This window comes from Thrips palmi, unplaced genomic scaffold (assembly GCF_012932325.1).
Source record: "Thrips palmi isolate BJ-2018 unplaced genomic scaffold, TpBJ-2018v1 HiC_scaffold_16, whole genome shotgun sequence".
In the NCBI taxonomy this organism is placed as follows: domain Eukaryota; kingdom Metazoa; phylum Arthropoda; class Insecta; order Thysanoptera; family Thripidae; genus Thrips; species Thrips palmi.
In genome coordinates this window covers 4525768-4547841 of record NW_023144625.1, presented here as the reverse complement: position 1 = coordinate 4547841, position 22074 = coordinate 4525768, and the positions used below count along the sequence as shown (strand labels likewise).

General features: G+C 45.5%; 2 protein-coding genes across 2 annotated transcripts; both read right to left on the bottom strand.

Moving 5' to 3' along the window:
- Window positions 1-1046: 1046 nt before the first annotated feature.
- Window positions 1047-8834, bottom strand: LOC117642269 (gustatory receptor 5a for trehalose-like). Its single transcript, XM_034380266.1, has 10 exons — window positions 8711-8834; window positions 7733-7929; window positions 7299-7467; window positions 6753-6941; window positions 4808-4917; window positions 4114-4284; window positions 3426-3580; window positions 2360-2525; window positions 1832-1921; window positions 1047-1690 (listed from the first exon to the last, which is right to left on the bottom strand). The coding sequence occupies exons 1-10, from the start codon at window positions 8784-8786 to the stop codon at window positions 1556-1558; spliced, it is 1458 nt and encodes a 485-aa protein (XP_034236157.1). The 5' UTR covers window positions 8787-8834; the 3' UTR covers window positions 1047-1555.
- Window positions 8835-16332: 7498 nt separating this feature from the next.
- On the bottom strand, window positions 16333-18152 carry LOC117642196. The gene is made up of 6 exons (XM_034380132.1): window positions 17907-18152; window positions 17614-17688; window positions 17466-17528; window positions 17133-17286; window positions 16781-17040; window positions 16333-16684 (listed from the first exon to the last, which is right to left on the bottom strand). The coding sequence occupies exons 1-6, from the start codon at window positions 17958-17960 to the stop codon at window positions 16679-16681; spliced, it is 612 nt and encodes a 203-aa protein (XP_034236023.1). The 5' UTR covers window positions 17961-18152; the 3' UTR covers window positions 16333-16678.
- Between the last annotated feature and the right edge of the window lie 3922 nt (window positions 18153-22074).

Sequence of the window (22074 nt, the reverse complement as noted above, 5' to 3'; positions counted from 1 at the left end):
TGAAAATTATCCCGACACTTTCATCCCAGGAACGTGACATCACGTTCAAACGAATGCGACAAAATGTCACGTTCCTTTGAGCATTGTGTCACATTCGTTTAGACGTGAATCAGCCATAAATCAGCGTAATCACGTTGAAACGAATGTGTGACTCAATGCTCACAGGAACGTGGCATTTTGTCACATTCGTTTAAACCTGACGTCACGTTCCCTGGAACGACAGTGAACAGCCCCTATTTCGCCCAATGTTGACAGACTGCGCGCAGTTCGAGTACGGGACCCGGAAATACTGGCGCTGCCTCACGGTGAAGCACAGCATTTCGTACGGCCACCCCGTGGGCTCGTGCGCCATGGGCGGCCCCGGCAGCGTCCTGGACCCGAGCCTGCGGGTGCGCGGCGTCAAGAGGCTCTCCGTGGCGGACGCCAGCGTGGCGCCGCACGCCGTCTGCGGCAACACCATCGCCATGGTGCTCATGGTGGCGGAGAAGGCCGCGGACATGATCAAGGCCAGGCACCACGCCTGGCCCAAAGGCCGAAAGGACTCACTCTAAATGTTGTACAGTGAAGATTCTCCATATTCTGGTGGTGCAGCTGACTTCGCAACACCATTGAGAATTCATTGTACCTTATAGATATTTTGACGAATTTCGTTGGTATTATGGAGAAAATCTCCACCATACTATGTTGGTGCAACCTTACCGTAAGACATTTACAGTGCGGACCTGTAATGCCCTTTCCAAACTGATTGTCTCCAAACTGCTCATTTTGATCTGTGTAAATTCTTGATCCAGGAAGCGGAGAGGACAACCTTGACTTGACTCCAATTTGCAAATTCGCAAATAAAATCTAATGTGATTTTGTTCTGGTGTTGTACTGTCACCTACCTTGGTCCTGGGGCAATTTTTATTGCAATATTAATTTATGAAGTTGCGCCCAAACCCAACTCAGTATACGTAAGTTTTAGATACTACTTTGAACCAGAAAGTTCTGCCAAGGACTACAGCATGTTCATGTCACCGCAACAATACAGTTTTTGATACTTGGTATCGTTTATTAGAAAAAATGTTTAACACTTTATGGAAGAAAGTACTCTACAAATCCGAAAGTGTACATTGTATGCTCTACCTGGAGCATGCCTGCAAGCACGCTCTAGCTAGGGCATGCTTGCCAAGCACGCATTAACTAGTGCATACATGCCATGTACTACACGCTAACTGACGCATACCTCTCGGGCACAAGTGATAGGGACTTGCCTGCATCAGGAAGCGTGTACATGGCATGTAGGCACTAGTAAGTGCTTGCTTTGAAGGCATGCGCTAGTAACGGCGTGCTTACAAGCATGCTCCAGGTAGAGCGTACAATGTATGCTTTAGGATATGTAGAGTATAAGAGAAGACTGTTAAATTTTTAAAATTTAGGTAACAAATTAAAATGTGCGCGCTCAGGTACGTTGAAAATTACGAAATGTTAGTTGAACAACCATTTGCCTACTTGAAACACAAGTCACATTGAGAGGTGGTGGACTTTGAACCACCAACTGTCTGTTCTGAAAAAATCAGCATGAGTATATCTTGAGGTCTTCGCAAGTGCATGAGACAGTGCCGTTGCTCAGGGCCGCGTCTGGATTGGCGTCTTTCCCGCGATTGAACTGGACCAGAACGACTACGTACGTGACAATCGTGCCCCCAACCTGCAAAGAGTTGTCGTAACTGTTAGTTCCGCAGTCACGGCGAACGAAAGGGCGTGACTTTCTAGGCTCTGTATTCATCACCTCGTACGACGCATTTATTGTAAATAATGTAATAAAGCAGTCAGTCACGACTCCACTCACCGTCAGCAAAAATGACCTGGATATCGTAAAGAAATTGCACCCTGTCAGTGCTACATTGTCCGTGAGAACTTGCGTGAGGAATCTCTCTGCCTGGAACAGCAAGCATAGAACTCTATATTAAGTTTCGCCAACCACTTGTGATTGATGAAAGGTTTCAACTTCATAGTCTATATCCTTGTTACACGTCTCGCACTAAAATCTAAATCTCTTCCAACGACCATTTTGATTTCGAAGGACAATGTTCATCGGAATGAGAAAAATCTTCCTGAAGTGCAGCCGAGGGGCTTGCCAGGGACTGCCTGCCTGAATGCCACGGTAATCTACAGAAGAATGTGACTGAAGCGTGTTATCATTGAATCAAAACTTCCCACCTCCTCATAGACTTTTGCCCCGCACAAATTCACAAAGTGCAAGCATTTTTCATCGAAAAACTAAGTGGGTGAGAGTGCGCTAGGCGCGTAGGATGAGTGCAAGAACTGGCAGGCCTCTTTCTCAAGGTGCATTGTGTCCGCTACGCAGTGAACGCACCTCAATGGAATAGCTCGATGACGGCAGGTCGAAAAGGACGTCCTTCGGCCTCTTGCTCTCCTCGTTCAGGTTGGAGGCTACGTATGTCATAAACGTGGTGCGCAGAATGATGTAAGCCAGTGAAAAGCTGAAGTAGACTTTGTGGAATCGCGATACATTGACAGGGCTGTGACAGAAGTACACCACTCCAGGAACGTGACTTCACGTAGAAACGACTGTGACCAAATGTCACGTCTCTTTGAGCATTGAGTCACATTCGTTCCAACTTCAATAAAGCTAAATTGTGGCTGACTCACGTCCAAACGAATGTGACACAATGCGCAAAGGAACGTGACATTTTGTCTCATTCATTTCAAAGTGATGTTACGCTCCTGGTAACAATGAACACAGAGCTTATCCGGTGACAGATAACACGGTAAATGGTGTTTCCTTATTATTCTAAGTATGTCAACTACCGCCTTTTATGTACTCTCTCAAAACATTGGAACCTGTTCTTTTAGGCCTTGCAAAGAAAGGAAGTTTGCAGGTTGTTGAGCGATACGTTCACAACACTAAGGAAACGCTAAGTAATTTACGGTTATGAAGGTAACTTCCATCTCTCTCGTGAGCCTTTTTACTGAGCGAAATCACGGGGAAGCATAATAAGGAGGACGTAAACAAGCACAATCGATACCCAAAAACGCTTCCGCGGCAAGGGCATCGGTGATAAGTGAATCTAAATCTGTTTCACCCTCACGCAGCACGGGACGATCGCAATGGGACGTTTATTCACGCGCGCCGACGGTGAGAGGGAGAGAGAGAGAGAGAAGGGGGGGAAAAAGGAAGGAGGGGGGATGGCACGCAATGTGTCTCATCACCCGGCGCACACGATGGGAGGGTGGGACAGTTCGTAACAGAATTCGCGAGTTTCCACCCTCTTCTCAAAGCCATTTACCTGAAAAGGTCTCGACCGTGTCAATTGCAAATGAATAAGATCCTTTAAGGTTGTACCCACTTTTTCCTTTACAAGCCGAGTCACGATTGCGTAAATATGGGTGTTACGAATTCCCCATCCTCCCATACTCACTTGACTATAGACAGCGTCTGAAGGCAAATAAAGTACAGATCCGACGCGTAGGATACAAGGATGACAGGGCCAAGGACTAGATCCACTTGTCTGACCAACTCAGCCAAAACGTTGTACAAGGCACGCTTTCTCCTCCAAAATTCGGGTGTCTGAGCCTGGAAAAGATAAAACGAAGATTATGAATCAAACCGTTCGCAGCCTGAAAATCAAGATAGCGCATTGGTGCTGCGCATGTGCGTGGCATTCATTGCACATTGCTAAATGGCTTTCGTTTCTAAACTCCTTTTGGAGACAGAATTTCAACACTGCACCGCTTTTTTAATTCGCACATCAAGAATTTCTCGAGAACAACGTCCGACATTCATCGTACAAAAAACTCAGGCAGCAAATACAACGAAAACCTCGCACAATCCAGCATATTCACCCTTAAAACCTTACGCAGTATTTTGAGCATATATTTGTATGCTGTATACAGACATACAAACCAATTTACTTTGTTATACGAAGAAATAGTTCGTAAATTGCGAAGTATTTTTTTTAGGCTGATGTATGCTTAAAATACTTTGTTAACAAACTGTTTTGCTTTGTAAAGCCTGAAATAGTTTGTAAGGTTTCCTCAGTGTTCTCACAATGATTGTTCTAAAGATTTTGCAGTGGGTCACCCCTCTAGTCTTTGCTGGAGTACTACCTCATTGCTGATGGCCTCTAGCTCAATGTTAATCTGATGAAAGCGAGCCGAGAGTCCCATAGCGAAGAGCGACACGAACAGATCCAGGAAGCTCCAGACAAAGTGGTTGATAATCTGCAGCGCCATCACCACAGCCGCCTTCCATGCCGTGAACGTCATCATCGTGAATGTCTAGGGGTAGAGATTCAGAGACACAAAACACACAATTTAGACAGACTCATGAATGGAACGAGTTCATAAATCTTTCTGGTAAAATGCCGTTTTTTGCTTTTTACCAGTCAGAAGTAGACCGTCGATTCGACGTCGTCGAAAATCGAAGTCTATGGTTACATATCTTTACATTGCAAATATATCAACTACTTTGATGTCAATATATTATTTCTGACTCATTGTAAGAGCCAAAGCAAATTTAGTCCATGTTGTCGGACTATACACAATTCTTTACATTACAAAGGGGGAAAAGAGCTTAATTTTTTTCCTGAAATACTCAAGCAGAGCAAGCTTAGCCTCTCGGGTACCGTAAACCGTAGCTACTTTAGCCCATGGGCTAGAGAAATTTGTTTTAAGTGGGTTTTATCCATTGATAACATTTTTAGCCGTTGAGCCAAAGTTACTCCAGTGCGCAAAGTAGCCCCAGTTTACGGTAACAGGATGTTTAACAAATAAAGTCATTGTTTCCAAACTATAGAGTTACCTTCCTGTATTTGGTGAGGAAGTAGCCCTGGAGGAGAAGACTAACGCCTCCACGCTGGTAGCATGGCCACACGTAGCCCAGCGTCCCCATTATGGCCATAGCGTGCTCCACTGTAAGCAAGCCAGGGATGTGTGACGACAGCTGAGCATACTGGTAAAACAAAGACATAAAAACTACGCCCTCAAGGGCATAAACAGTCACCCTTGAAGGTCGTGAATCGTTTAATGCCTTAAAAACGGCATTGAAATCATGCCAGGAATGTATAACAAGAGCCCATATCTATTCCTCAAGGGCGAGTCACCACCAGGGATCCTTAACTTAACTCAACATTTAGCTAACACTGCTGACATAACGTAACATAAGACAATGTTCGCTACAGGTTAAGGGTACGGACTTATGAAAGTACTTGCAAAAGTATATCCACACAAATTCGAGACATAAAAAAATAACTTACCCTTTTAAGGGGAGGTTCTGGTGAAAATGCTATTTTCTTCTAAATAGGTCCCGCTGTGAAAATTAGTTAAAAATTTGATGTCTTTCCAAGTAATTAATAAAAATTTTCATTGGGGACTCACATTCTATGCTCTGAACCCAGTTGCAGAGCCATTTTCTCCTATTTAGGCTGTAACTTTAAAAATCTTCTTGCGCATACTATTTTGTCGGAAAAGTTTGGCCTTGGCATTTTTCACTTCTTCGATTCATTTTTGAAAGATGCCGGCATGCACAACTCAAAATGTAAATAACATTTTCATTCGCAAGCTTTCTAACCAATCATGTCACTATAATTGAGCAAAAATGTACAAAATAGACAAATTTTAGGGACTTTTCAGCTTAAAAAGCTTACAGTTAATAATATAATGGAAATTTTGAGCTATGCATGCCGGAATTTTTTGAAAATGAATCGAAGAAGTGAAAAATGTGAAGGTCAACCTTTTACGACAAAATAGTATGCGCAAGGAGATTTTTTAAGATACAGCCAAAGTAGGCTCAAAAAGACTCTTCGACTGGGTTCAGAGCCTGGCATGTGCCTTCAAAAATCAAATTTTAGTCTCCTCAAAGAAAGATCTTATATTCCGAACAAATAATGACACTGGGATCCATTTGGGAAATGGCAAGATTTTCACCAGAACCTCCCCTTAAAAAGATGTTAGAAGTTAAGGGTAATAACTTTAACTCTTATGATAACGTTATGATGCCCTTATGAGGTAAGTTAAGGATCCCTGCGAGTCACGCTCGATACTCCCCTGCAACAAGCAGCTATCTACGCTCACTGTCTCGATAACCGACTATCTACGGGCGCTCTCCCGACAACCGGCTATCTACATGGGCTGTCTGGATAACCGACTATCCAACATCGTAGCGAGGTTAGGGTTGTCGGATAACGAAGTATTTTTCTCCATGATACTTAAAGCGACCCGTTTAAACCATACTTAATCTTGCTTTGACAAACTTTTGACAAGTTTTGGTAAAGGTTTTGCGAGGGCAACTTAATTGGTTGGATAAATAAAAGCATTCAATCTCGCGAGGTGGAGAAAGCAGATAGTCGGTTATCCAGACAGCCCGTGTAGATAGCCGGTTGTCGGGAGAGCGCGCGTAGATAGTCGGTTATCGAGACAGTGAGCGTAGATAGCTGCTTGTTGCAGGGGGGTATCGCGCTGTTCCTGCACGGTAAAACCGGATCCTGGTTTTCCCAGGAACCTCATGGAAATCGCCTATGTCTTTACCATAGGCTTCCTGAGAAAACCAGGTATTGTTTTTACCGTGTGGGGCGTAAATCGTTTACGGCAAGGGCTTAGTTTTTAAGCCACTGTTCCACAAGTGCAAGCAGTTGGGGAGATTTCCACGACCCAGGTCTGAAAATCCCGATTAACGGTGCGAATTTCACAGAGCGGATATTCGAGCCTGGTCAGCTGCGGCAGTTTGTCTTAGTTTTGTTTCTACTAACCAACCGCCATGGCAAGGGCGGCCGCGGTGACGGCGAGCATGCGCGGCCGCAGCTTGTGCGGGTTGCCGTAGACCCTGATGAAGACCGCCTCCACGCGGCCCACCGCCAGCACCAGCCCGCGCCACGCGCTGCTCACGCGCAGGAACAACACCTGCGCCGTGATGGTCATGGTGAAGAAAATGGCGTTCACTGCGCAGAAAACCAGGTGACTCTCGCGAGCGTTAGTCGATGGAGGCAGAGCTTCCCGTGTTCAGTGTAAGGTAAGGTGGTGATCCATGACCACTGCACTGTGAAAATTTGAGTCGTCACTTGGTGATAATTTCAAGGCTTATTTTCCTTCCAACAATGTCATCAAAAATATTGATGACATTGTTGTCACGCCCATGCAATAAGCATAGGAGCTTTGATGAAAATGTCATCAATTTGTGATGAGATTGTCATCATTTGAAAGTGGTGAAAATGTCATCCGCGTTTTTGTCATAAAGTGACAACAAATTTTCACAGTTATGACCATGACCTCAGTGCGACCACTGTTGAGTGCTGTACCTGAAGTGTTGTACTTGACCCCGGTCTCAATCATACGGATGATGGAAAAGCTCGACTTGAAGATGGCCAGGGCGATGATGATGGCCGTGATGACGGTCCTTGCCGACTTCCACCGGAAATCCGCGTGCTGGGCGTCCGACGGCTTGCTCACTGGCAGCAAGCTGAACATCTGTTGGAGTGGCCAACTGTTGCCATTGCTCTGTCCCATTTGCATTGTATTTTCGCTCCCATTGGTCATACTCCTCTCCACTCCAGAGGCGAGACAACAGAACGAGACAAACCAGGCTTGCCAGATTTGGTCAGACCTGAAAGTCTCACCGAAATCTGGACAAACCAAAATGTCTGACCGCAAAATGAAATTATTCTCACCCATAGTTTTAGTCGTGATTGTGACACTTTCATCCTCAGTGTGTGTCTGAGTCGTTGGAACCCACCTGAGCGAACACCAGGGCCGGACGGAACCCTAAGAGGAACCCGTCTGCAACCGAGGAAGGCACGGGAGAAGAGGCGGGGCTCCAGTGCGATGACGAAGACCTGTCCAGGTTTGACGAAACCAGAAGGGATTTGCGAAATACCGGCTTCACTGGAAGTGTCCATGCCCGCTGCCGGCCCTCAGAGTAGACTTCGTCACCTGTAAAGTTATTTCAAAATTTACGTAATTTACACTTTATTAATCTCAGATTTTCAGTATTCATCATTGCAAAACATTGTGATAAGTTTTTCCTCGCAAAATATAGATGGTGGTTAGCGCAGTTACAATGACTGTGATGCTTCACGGAAATGCCCTATGTAATGCATGGGAAAGGCATTGCACTTAACCTGCGACGTCTTTCGACGCATCGCACCCATCTTACTCAAAGCGCTTGGATTCTCAGAGCTAGACCATAGTTGGAAACAAATCGAGCGACACAGGTGCAAGGTGTCTGCCACTTCTTGCACTTACGGTACGCGTCGAGGGGTGACCCACTGAAAAATTTTGTGTTACAATGATTGTGTGAATGTGCAAGATTTCTGGCGTTCTGCCACACATGTTGCCTACTTTGAGGCGTTTTTGCCACACATGTTGCCTACTTACAGGCGTTTTTGCCACCTGAATGTGGAATGTGGTCAGATTTTGTACAATGAATGTGGGAAGCTGTTCCCCCCTCGGTACGCGTCCAGCCTACACACACTCCCACTCACTTAGATTTTAGGTGAAAAACGCCTGAATACATGCAGGCAATTTTCAAGACAAACGCCTGTAAGTAGGCGAAGAGCATGGCTGAATTAAGTGGAAACTCACTACGCTCACACTCAATTGTACACATAATTTCGTTAAAATGCAGACTGCTCGCATATGTGCACACTCGAAACACTCGCACACTCGAAACAGAGGTTTCGAAAATAAAGGAAACATTCCACGTTGACCGTACCTTTGGGCCGCCGTTGCGTCATCATGAAGTCCATAGAGGACTGTTTGGGCCGCCGTTGCGTCACCATGAAGTCCATGGTGGTCCGTTCGGCCCGCCGCCGCCAGTCGACGCGTGGCGCCGCGCGTCCGCCGTGGCGCTGGGACTGGCGCCGCCCCGTGCACCGCGCTGGCGGCGCCCCGTGGGCGGAGGGTGCGGCTCGATAGCCCCGTCGAACCATGCCGCCACCTCTCGCTCTGTCTCTCTCGCACCCCCACGGCACGCTCCACGAGTGCGAGGGAGACGCAGTGCGGGCGGCGGAATGGCTCGACAGGGCCGGAAGGGCTGCCCGGCGCTTAACGCGGGCACGACACGGCATTACGGCCGACACAGCTGTTGCACCCAGAGCAGTTTCAAGTTGGGCACAAGCTGGAAATGTCAAAACACAAACAGGACCATATTCCGGAAGTTTCACCCCCCCCCCCTTTACACACACACACACTCTCTCTCTCTCTCTCTCTCTCTCACCTATTCCAGGAGCATGACGTCGTGGTCCTTTGGATGAGAAAACTGTACTGACTCTTCCCCTCTAAAACTTGCCACGTTACCAAGTAAATCACACAAAGGGTGAAAAAATTGACTACTTTCAGTGCAACACTTATACCTGAGCTTGTTCAGAGGTAGGCACGTGTGCAAATGTGTAAAACGTTTAAAATATGTAAAATGAGCTTAAGGGAAACAAAGGCATAGAAAAAATGCTCGTCATGGGCAATGACCATTTGACGGAATAATTTTTAGTGTCCTTTGGAAATTTTTGAGGCTAATAACAGCCGATGTTGGTTTAATGCCCTTGCCAAAGACGTTTATCATGCATTATCTTACACTAGCCAAAAATTTTGGGAACTGGCATTAACAATTCATTCTCTTCTCATGCAGTGAGAACATCTTGTTTCGCTCCTGTAATGGACAAATTTCGATCAAAGTAGTTGCAAATATTTGGTGAAATTTTCATATCTTCGCGGGCATCCCAGTCGCTTCTTCTATTCACAGGAAATCACCAGGGATCTCATGATTGAGCTCTGTGTTTTTCATCACTGGGAGTGAAGACAATGACAATTGCACTGTCAAAAAGTTTGTCGTAAATTAGCGACAAAAACGTCGTTAATTTTGATAGCGACAGAAATCGTTCTGAAACTACTTCGTCGTAACTGAACGACTAAAAAATCATTCCTCTACGACAATGTCGTAATCGCGATTACATATTTTGAAATCTGAAATCCCCGAAAAGTTGATGAAAAGTTGCAATTTTGCTCGCTTATCTACGATTTGAGTCGTTCATTTACGATTCGTAACGCAAATTTACGACAAGATTCGTTAATGTACGACTGAAGTCATAACTGCACGACATATTCCATAGGAAAATTACGATCGCTCGTAAACTTACGATTAAGTTGTGAATTTACGACTTAATTCTTTTCAAAACGGAACGTCTCGCTACCAAAATTAGCGACAAATATGCCGTAAATTTACGACTGAAGTCGTATATTTACGACTTGAGTCGTAATAAAATATGTCGTTTAAAAACGACATGATTGTTTTACAAAATGTAGTAAATTTACGATTATTTTTAACAGTGTGGGATTAAGTGGTCTTTCTACATCACATTGAAATCTGCTGTTTCTCAGCCCAGGTGCTGTGCTTTCCCACGCCAACTACCCAGCGCACCCCTTGCACTGCCACATGTATTGATCGGGCCGACCAATGACACGCGACTGCCAAAATAGCCTCGCAGCAGCCAAACAGGTTCGGGAAAAGCATGAAGGATGGTACATCGATCAAACTGTCAGTTGCGCACTACACGTGAGTGCTAAGCAGGACCAGTTTCAGAGGCAAGATAACAATGGAACGAAATGTTGGAAACTATCCTGTGGCATGTCACATTTTGGCCTTACCAAACTGCCGAAGAAAACTACAACCAACCTACAATTCCTGACAAATTTTTGATCAGGGATGGATTTTACTTTCAAGGTAAAACAATTGTTGTACAAAGTACTTTGAAACTGGTGGGTCCAGACCTCGAGGTTAGTAAGATCGTACTGCTAACCCTAGTTGTACTTCCTTTTTCTCAGTTTTTGTTTACTTGTCATATTCATACTTTATCTTGCAGTTTTGTAGTATGAGGTCATGTGGGACATGCGGGAAATTAGGGACAAAGTGGCCGTGTAGGAGCTGTAATGCACGCTGACCTCTAGCGGTGCGGCAGACTGAACATTCGGCAATGGGTACCAAGCCATTTAAATGTGCTGAGTCAGAATGGGATGTGATCCGTTGTGTGCGAGATCCATAGAGAATGGGCTCGTGTCGTGTAATTTCAGACATCGCCGTCCTGGGCAGTCTGTTGGCCCCATCGACGCCAAACTCGGGCTCAAGGCAGGCTAAGACCCCCTGAACCCAAATCCAAAGTCAGAAGTCCCGGACTATCTTGTGCTTACGTTGCCTCTGAGATGGCCTTCAACATAGATTCAAGATATAATGTAAAATCATCGTGTTTCTCTTAAATTGTATGACTTAAAGCACTTGAGGCAGAAGGAGCATCTCCTCCTGAAGGTTTTTTTTTAAGCTTTGGAGGACTGCAATCGAACCACAAGTTTGCTCGCAAAGTGCAAATGTAGAACAATCAGTATTGCTCTCCACTGCCATTTCCTGGTTACGTGTCCTCTTGAGGAATTATTCTGGATTTCCTCTGTAAATTATGTGAGGGGGCTCATTGGAATCAGTATTCATAGACGGTTTTTTGATAGTCATTCAGTTTTCCATGAGAAAAGCTCTGTTTGGAACCAACATTAATAAGGTCTACAACTATTTTTGAAAGTCAAATTTTGCAGGGCCAAAATATCTTCAATTTGCTTAGGTTCTTTTAAAAAAGGAAGGAAAAGGGAAATTTCGTTCCTTCCCGCGGGAAGAACGCTCGCCACTCCTTTGCCACACTGGGGTGAACGCCACACCAGGCCGGGAGACAAGATAGAAGACTGTTCAGTAGGGGCCGTCGACATTTGCGACTTTTCGATTTTGACAACGGAATAGCACTCAAAAGTTGCGTTATTTAATGCTGATTTCAGATCTGTCCTCGGTTTTGCGATCAGACAAAGCTTTGATGACCCTACCGGCCGTTTTATGCAAAAAAGCGGCGTTTTTCATGTTTCTACTGTGTTAAGGCTCCCGGACAGCCTCCACGTCGTCGGCCAAGGTAGGTGACCGTTGAGTTGTCTTCAGTAGCATAAAAGACAACACTCTGAGCCACGAGGGGTCGTGGGTCACCCCTCTAATGTGCCAAAGACTTGAAAAACTGAATTTTTTTGGTCGAAAATCACTCAATTTTTACCATTTTTTCACCGTTTATCGACTATTACGAGAGCCCACGGGCCCGAGGTCATAACTTACGCAGACCAAAAGGTGTCACTGGGTATAAGAAAGGTCACCCAGCCCCTGCCCGGGCCCGGGGAGGCGCTGGGGCAGCGAGAGAGGCGGTGTCGAATATGTTAAAAATGACCAAAATCAGCTGATCGGCCGCCTGGGACAGGCTGTGTAGGGGATGGGAGCGTGTCGCCGCGCCGGTCACGACGCTTCGCCCGCTGCCCGCCCAGCCGGCCTGCTAGCCAGCCGGCCTGCCAGCCCGTCGGCGCTGCGTAAGACTGCAAGAGGGACAGAGCGACGGGAGCTGCAGGGCGGGCAGGCTGAAAGCGTTTCCGAAGAATCCATCGCTGCCTCTGTCGCACCCCGGAGGCAGAGCGACGGAGTGCTGCTGGCGCGTGTTGAGTTTGAGTTGCCTAGGCACAGTGAGGCAAGGCGTCAGTGTCGGCGTCGGCGGTGACCGCTGCAAGCGTCGTGCCAGCCTGGCATGGTCGACATGGACATGAGCCCCGATGGCCTGAGCCCCGGCCGGCCAGAGCCCCGGCCGGGCCCGACTTCAGCGCCGACACGAGCACTGACTGAGCTACGATGGCCAGAGCCCCGAACTGAGCCCCGGCCGAGCCCGACTCGAGCTGCGATGTCCAAAACCCCGACCTGAGCCTGTTTTGAGCCCCGACCTGGGCCTCATTTGATCCTCATTTGAACCCCGCGCCTAAAAAGTTAAATTTTTCAATTCGAACCAAAATCTTCGAAGAACAATTCAAAAATGGAATTTTTTTCGGCGTGGGGCTCAGATGGGACTCAGGTCGAAGCTCAAACCAGGCTCGGTTCGGGGCTCTGGCCATCGTAGCTCAGTCAGTGCTCGTGTCGGCGCTCAAGTCGGGCTCGGCCGGGGCTCAGGCCATCGGGGCTCATGTCGACCATGCCAGGCTGGCACGACGCTTGCAACGGTCACCGCCGACACTGACGCCTTGCCTCACTGTGCCTAGGCAACTCAAACTCAACACGCGCCAGCAGCACACTGTAAAAAATTTTGACACGAATTTTCGTGTTGTGGCTAGTGAAACGCCCCTTCTTAGTTATACTCTTAATGAATTTTGTGTGCCAGTGGCAATGAAACTTCATTCGTCATGGCACACTAAATTTTGCTGGCCACTGGCGATCAGAAGGCTTCTTTCCTACGCCAAATGGCAATTTTTGAGTCGCGGCGCTGAAAAGTATGCTCGGAACCAATATTGTGAACTTTCAAGTTTGGCGAGGAGAATTCGTCTCGGGCCGATGAAAAAAGCGGCACAAGCGGTCGGTATAGAACCCGAAACTTCAACTTGGATGTCTTGTGCCTTGACCTCTCGGCCACCGCACCACTGCTGGGTGGAGCGCTCAACAGCGCTTCATTATGGACTCGCGAGGATTAGTCTGGCCACCACCACGTGTGGCGAAGCAAAGCATTCTTCCCTTAGCCACGACTTGAAATTTCTTAACTGTCGTCTGGGTAGGATGCCTTTTCAGTGCCACACCTATGATTTTTCTCCGCCAAGGGGCTGTCAAATTTAAAGTCGTGGCGCAGGGAAGCATCGTTTTGTTAGCCAAGTGGTAAATTTCACATTTCGACTTGAAATTTTATAAGCCAATGGCTCTATATATTCGATCTCGTGGTTTGGAAAGTGGCCTTTCCATAGCCAGTGGCGCTTTAAACACACTTTCGTGTCTGGCTAAGAAAATTCAAAAAGCCATTGGCTACATAAATTTAAAGCTATTTTTTACAGTGCACTCCGTCGCTCTGCCTCCGGGGTGCGACAGAGGCAGCGATGGATTCTTCGGAAACGCTTTCAGCCTGCCCGCCCTGCAGCTCCCGTCGCTCTGTCCCTCTTGCAGTCTTACGCAGCGCCGACGGGCTGGCAGGCCGGCTGGCTAGCAGGCCGGCTGGGCGGGCAGCGGGCGAAGCGTCGTGACCGGCGCGGCGACACGCTCCCATCCCCTACACAGCCTGTCCCAGGCGGCCGATCAGCTGATTTTGGTCATTTTTAACATATTCGACACCGCCTCTCTCGCTGCCCCAGCGCCTCCCCGGGCCCGGGCAGGGGCTGGGTGATCTTTCTTATACCCAGTGACACCTTTTGGTCTGCGTAAGTTATGACCTCGGGCCCGTGGGCTCTCGTAATAGTCGATAAACGGTGAAAAAATGGTAAAAATTGAGTGAGTTTCGACCAAAAAAATTCAGTTTTTCAAGTCTTTGGCACATTAGAGGGGTGACCCACGACCCCTCGTGGCTCAGAGTGTTGTCTTTTATGCTACTGAAGACAACTCAACGGTCACCTACCTTGGCCGACGACGTGGAGGCTGTCCGGGAGCCTTAACACAGTAGAAACATGAAAAACACCGCTTTTTTGCATAAAACGGCCGGTAGGGTCATCAAAGCTTAGTCTGATCGCAAAACCAAGGACAGATCTGAAATCAGCATTAAAAAACGCAACTTTTGAGTGCTATTCCGTTGTCGAAATCGAAAAGTCGCAAATGTCGACGGCCCCTAACTGTTCAGTGCAGGATGGCCAATTCTATTGAGAAAGTCTTTGCTCCAGGAAGCATGACTTCTCACGCCATATTTCAATGTTGCACTGTTGTTGACCTAGTCCGTTTGGTTCGTTCGGGGCACGCCCTTCTGGCCACAGCGGCGAGCAAGTACCTACGAACAACCAGAGTCACTCTTACCTTTTCGTTCCTTGACATACTAGAAGGAGGTAGTGAAGACTCTTTCAGCTCTGCAATGATCATGTGGGAACAATTTCTTGAAATGCGGCGTGGCATTCATATCCCTGTGAAGCTGAATGTAGGGACAATGTGTCCGCCTAACCTCACTATAGGCGCGGTTGCCACGAGCAAGAGAACCAGAGAGCAGTGTGCGAAGCTTCTGCAGCGGTTCAAAGGCAGTGAATTGGTGAAACTGTGTGAAGTGGACAACATCACAGTCCTAGTCCTCAGCATGTCAGCATGGAATGCCTACGACGACCACCTTGAAATTGCAAGGAGCATCCTCTCAATCCACAGCGAAAATCTCATAAGGCTTGGAAGCTACATCGACTTCACCCTCTTCGATGTTGGAGACAGTTTTCCACAATTGCAATCAATAGGTCTAACTTATCGTCGTCCACAACACTTGCAGTACAACGAGGTGGGATTCCTGATGCACATGTTCAAAAGACTTCGCCAGCTACTCGACAGCTCCCCACATGCTGTAGACATCTATTGTGAAGCTCTCAGGCCAGCGGTCGTTTTTGTATCATCTATCAACCGACAGCATTTTTCAGATTATGAGATTAAAGTCTGCGAATCGTTGGCCCAAATCGCCCCAAAGTGTCGATTGCAGCTCACTAAAAAATGAGTACAGCCTGTTTGGAGTGTTGGACTTTTTGTTTCCATTTTTAACTCATGTGTTTGTATTTATTACGTTTCATACTCAATCACTGTTTTATACATTAGATCAGTGTTGCTGTGTTTCACAGCACATTCATGAAAAATAAACTGTTATTTTAATCTTGAACATAAAAAAACGCGTCCTTTCCTTAAATCATGACTAATAATATTTTTAATAAAGTCAACCCAAGCCTCTCTGAAAATATGGTGACCGAATTAAAAAAAAAAATATATGAATGGAACATTTTGTCATATCTTTGAACATCCCTTGACAATTTTTACTCCTTCAAATACTGGTTTCAAATTTGGGGCTCTATGACCACTCGTTAAAATGTATGTCGTAAATCCACACCTAAAAAGGAAAGCACCCATGCTGCATCCTTCAATCTTTTTTCCACATCTGCAGCACAATATTCGGGTGGATTTGTGACAAGAATGATGAAATTTGATCATGTGGATGTCTTATAAACATCCGGATGTTTTTAATACATCCGAAGTTCTGTCTGGTGATTATTTCCTTACAGTGAGATTCTTGTCATGTTTTCTTGTCATGCTGACCAACAATAAGACGGGTAAATTTTGCACCTCTTAGCAGAGACAGGGAAGAACGATTATTAAAACCGTTACAAAAACAAGTATATTTGTATTTAAAATAACTCATGCAAACATACAATATCGTCAGAAATTTTTCAAATGACTAAAAAACACTTATTTGTTTGAAGTTCTCATTTCATTCAAGTATGGACTCCAAAGCAAAAGTGGTTATATATTATGGATTTCAAACTAGATATCCCTTTGAAGGTTAAAAATAAGAAAAGACATTGTAATTTTGTATGTTTTATTAACCAACCAGTTTTTTAAACTGTTTCGTTAACTTCAAAACACATCTCCGACCCTATGGTGCAAAATATCTTGACAGGAAAAGTGGCGATACAAATTAGCAACTTTGGCCTGTACCATCCAATTTTACATTTGAAATTTTAAAATCCAAATGAATATTTGTATTTAAAGAAAACTGATACAAAACCAATGAGGAAGTCTACTTTACGAAGTGTGTCATCGATTCTAAGTTCCAAACTGAAACAAATCAGTTTGATTTCATACTATGCTTCGTCATGGACGCTAGTCACTCCTTTCATTCGTGCTAAGGGCGGTTTTTGAATGCACTGATTAATCCTGTAGAAAAGATGGGGGGGATTGGATGAGATGAGTTGTCTTTATAACACCTTTTCCAAACTACCGTTCATTTAATGGAATTTAAGTAACCCTCACCTCTTTAACACTTAAATTGTACTTTTTAAGGAAATTCAATGCATCATTTCTTGTTCCTTTGTCGGTCCAGTTGGCCTGAATGATTTTGGGCAAATCGTGAAAAGGGACCTCTGTACATTGAGCTTGCATCGAGGCCTTGGTGCTCAAGCTTGAAAGACGAGCTACATCTTCAACACCATGGTACCCTCTCAAATGTCTGGTGAGGTTGGTGCTCAGCTGCTGCTTCGAACAAATTGGGCATGACCTAAACAGCTTGACACCTTGTCCAGATAGAGAAAGAAAGCAACAAACTGTTACATTGTAGCAAGATAAATTCCTAATTGGTATATAACTTTTCAATTTCTACTAATACCCCTGGGATTAGGTTTCGGCTTCCTTCCTCTCTTCAGCGTTTTTCTCGTGTCATGTAAAGCATTTGGTAAAGCCGAGTTTCTTGATGTCTGCGTTTTAGGAGAATGGAAGCTTTTGGCCTGACTCAAAATCCTGCCAACTTGTGAGGAAAGTTCCTGCCAACAAAATAACATGAATGTTACGACAAATCAAGGTATTTGAGGCAGATGTGTACATTGTAGAAATTTCCCACTGACTACAGTTAAGATGAAAGATGGAGTTTAATTTCCAAAGTATCAAGTTCAAAAATCTAGTGCAATGTCTTCTTACTCTTGACTCGAAATTATATTCCTACCTTGACCTTGAGGTCTAATTGCTCTATTGCCTCAAGTCCCTTCAAGCCGTTTTCTTGTGGACTCTGAAACAGAAACACATTCTGTAGGAAAAACTGAAAAGGACCTCAGTGATGTTGATATCTTCAGTAGGCATTCATCTCATCATACCTGAGTCAAGGTGTCATTCTGCTGTTGATCTTGAGAGTAGGTTAAATTATCTTTTAAAGCATCTTCATCCAAATCCTGAAACAAAAACAAAAGTTCTCTTTCACTTTTGCCAAAAAGTAAAGAAAGATAAGATTTAGATAAATGGTATGTTATCAAAGCATTTTACTGTGAAAAAATTTCGTTGATCATTAACAAGCAAAGACTGCATTTGAAAAAGAAAATTGTTCTCAACATCCACACAAGGTAATGAGACGTTCGAATTAATGAAAATAGTTAAATGTTGTTATTCTTACCAGTACCAAGGGCCCCTCATAACCCTCATCATCCGTGTCAACCTCTGCCTGCATAGAAACAACCCGCTTCACAACGAGACAGAATTGGTGAGGCAGAAAAGCCTCAAGTAATTTTTAAGTCGTTGGTAATTATTTTTAACGAAACCACCAAGATCAGTTAAAATGTAAAAGATTTGTGCTCCTAGTTAAGTGTGACACGACCGACAAGACACCATAGTCACCGCCCGGTAGGACAGTTGAAAACGTTCCCTGCCGGCTCCTGCTTGTTCGCAATCCGGCGCCAAATTCAAGTCCCTTCACCTTGGCCTACAGGAGAACGTTCTTTACCAGGCAGTGAACAAACATGAATTGGAACGTAAGTGTTAACCTCCAGGTGTTTTGTGTCTTTCTTTTAGGCCTCACTCTTATGAGACTCCACGGACTACGAGAATGAAAATAAATAAAGATCTACGTATAACAGAAAACACTGCAAATAGCCAGCTCTGTGCGCACGATATGGACAGTGGAAGGGGAAGGTGCGAGCCGAGAACGCGACAGCAGCGCCCTCGGCAAGCGCGGCCACTGGCGGAAACCCGGAGAGCCACAGCCAATCACAGGCCGGCTGCCAAGGCCAACGGACAAAAGACGGCTAGGGCGAGAGGTGAGGCGGAACGTGCACGAAGGGAAGCCTATCCCAAGGCACTCCGAGTCTAGCGCAAGAAGGGAAGTCTAACCTCCCGGCGCGCAGACCCCACCTCGTGGTCAACGCAAAGGAAAAGATTCTCAACAACTACACTCAGACAAGGTGGTGCCCTGAAACTGACCGACTAAGTCGCCCGCCCCAGTTTTTAGGGCGACTTGAGTCGCCTACTTTCTGGGCGACACAGTCGCCTAGTTTTAGGGCATCTTGGTCGTAAATACAGAGCTTACTTATGAATGCTGGCCCAAGGCGCCCTCAACCTGAGCACCTTTGGGGTTGGTCCGACCTAATGTAAACCACTGCTGCCTAGATTCGGGGCACCTATTGCGCCTAGATTCGGGGCATATCTGACGCCACCCAAATGTGAAATCATTGAGTTTATCCATGTGCAGGCAAACTTGAGTGCAATGCCTTGGGCCAGCATAGATAAGTAAGCTCTGTATTTGCGACCAAGATGCCCTAAAACTAGGCGACTGTGTCGCCCAGAAACTAGGCGACTGTGTCGTCCAGAAAGTAGGCGACTCAAGTCGCCCTAAAAACTGGGGCGGGCGACTTAGTCGGTCAGTTTCAGGGCACCACCTTGTCTCAGTGTAGCGTTGAACATTTTTGCCAGCAAAGCAGTTCCACTCGCGTTGAACAACGCGAGTACAATCGGCCCATACCGATTGTCGACGTATCCGAAAAGAATCCCGGAGGGTCATTCTCCGCCGAATCGACGATGGTCTGTTTTTGAGGTCGATAGATTCGGTCCAAACCACTTTTAATCGATGCATTGGGACCCCAAAGGAACCCCTTTAAGAGGATTTTTTTAAAATCATTTTTTCCAGAGTTATGGCCCATACCATTTTGGGAAATTTAGTGAAATTCATTGAAAACAGTACTTTTCATCTTATCCTATGAAAGTGTGATGTGAGACCCCTTTTGCTTCTATTTCCATTTCAACTAGCTTAGAGGGGTCCTGAAAACCTTCTCCTCTGACTAAAGGTGAAAAATCAAAAAATTTCCAATTTTTACTTAGGAAAATTCATGAAAAAAAGTGAAAAATGAGCATAACTTTTTTACGTGGTTTGAGAATTTTGACGATACTTTGTCCTAAGATTCACTTTAGGTGACCGCTTAAAACTACAAAATATTTCATCTGGCAATACGTATCTTCTTTGAATCGGGTTGATAAAACTTAATTTTGAGCTAAAATTTTACTCGAAACTTATGACGACAAAGCGCATTGACTCTAAAATCAATTTTCAAATGTCAAAAAGTTACTAATGATACATCTTGAAGTCAGGGCAGATTAAACCCCTCAAGAATCCATCCCATTGATGCTCAAAATATTGATCACTCCTTATTTTAGGTATTTTGCTCTCCATTTAAGCCTAAACCCATAAAGTACATGGTGGTCGGTGATATTGGTGGTAATGGTGGTCCATTGTTTCAAACAGTTGATTCTACAGTGTCTGCATTGTTTGTAAGTGGTCTGCACTGGTAAAACTAAGGCATAGTAGTATGTATGCCTGGCCTCAAGCGTAAAATCTTACAGTGTACTCACGCGCTTGACTTCAAGCGTAAGAAGAGCTATGTTTGAAGCCAACCGTAATCAAGCCACATCAGAAATTCTAACCCACTGCTTCAAGCGTAAAGTCAGTACACTCAATTTCAATCATAGTGAAAACCCATGATGCATTTTACAAGCACAGGAGAATGCGCACATTCGTTATGCAAAATCAGCTCAATTTAATTTAAGATAATATCTTAGCTAAGCTGTTTTAGATCTTAGATTAACAAGATTATTTAACAAGAGCTAAGAGCTAAGCTGTTTTAGATCTTAGATTAACAAGATTATTTAACAAGAGCTAAGATATTATCTTAAATTAAATTGAGCTGATTTTGCATTTTGCATTTCACTGAATTTCACTAAATTTCCCAAAATGGTATGGGCCATAACTCTGGAAAAAATGATTTTAAAAAAATCCTCTTAAACGGGTTCCTTTGGGGTCCCAATGCATCGATTAAAAGTGGTTTGGACCGAATCGATCGACCTCAAAAACAGACCATCGTCGATTCGGCGGAGAATGACCCCCGGAACGTTGGAATGCTGCTTCCAGAAAAGCTGTTATGTCAGGCAAACCTCAGCCATATGTCCCGCCGTGTGTAAACAGAGAAACGTAAATTCAAAAAGGGAAAATCCCAGAGACGTTAAGATCCTTGTTTGACCACAGCCTATAGAGTAAAAATCTTCCCAACTTATAAATGTTAAGAACTCTAAAAATCACGGTACACTGCCAACCCATACAACAGGGCGACTGAAGAAGTTTCAAAGGAATCCATTCGCGGAACTTCTATCCGACACAAGAAGGATGGCGAAAGTTGATACCGCCGTCGTTACCTAGAACGACAACAGCACGCGCCATCATGGCGCTCCATCAACCGAGCCGCACGGAGCCTCCACTTCCCCTCCCGGGGAAGTACCAGTGGAGGGGCACCAGGCCACACCTGCAAGGCGGTCCCAGCAGAGGCCCGACTTCCCCTCCCGGGGAAGTACCACGCACCGCCATCACGCGCCAAAATGGCGCGCCCGACAGGCACGGACACGCCAGCGACTCCCCCTCCAAGGAAATTCGCATTCGTATAAAAGCTCCGCCCTGCCCTTGGTGGTTGCCAGTCCGCCCCTTTGAGTTTCACTGCGAGACCCACAACGTACTGCGCCCCCAGAGCAGCAGCCCCTGCCCCCTGCCGCTCCCCCCCTTGCCTGGGCGAGCGACCGAGGAGCCAGCGCGGAGCCCCCTAGCGGGCCATCCTGCCCGACCACCCCGGATGGCCAGATGCGACTGAGACGTTGTGTGCACCACTCCCCCGAGCCAGCGTCCAGCCCGAGGGGTGAATCACTCAGCGTTCTGGTGTACACATGAGTACATGAGTACGGGTGAGTACACCTTGCTTTGCTCACAAATTTCATAATTTTAAACGTTTTCAGGCTTTATTTCACGTCTTCAACGGCACTCGACGTTAAATCGGTCAAAAACCTACAGAATTCCGCCTTTTTTAAACTTGTGAGTACACTGAGTACGGGCAAATTTGTACACATGAGTAAGGTAAAAAATCAATTGTGGGTCACATTTTTGAAAATTCCAAATTAAGGCCTTTAATTTTGACCTGGTGACAAAAGTGCATGTGCGGCCTTTAACTATGGTCCTTGGACTACGTTTTGCAGCATAGTAGCCCCGTCTATCATCCATATTTACTAAGCTGTGGCTGTTATAAAAATAGTCTGTTTTGGCCCACAATTGATTTTTGGAACCAGTTGTGGGTCAGCATTGTAGAAAGCTCAAATTTGGATATGATTTGCTTAAATGCGAGAGGAATTCACTTCTGAATTTATTTTTCGGAATCGTGAAAACTGCAGGATCTGTAGTACAATGAATCAATTCTGGGTCATATCAATTGTGGGCCATTTCGTCTTTTTGCTTGTAAATTGACCACTTTTGCAAGATA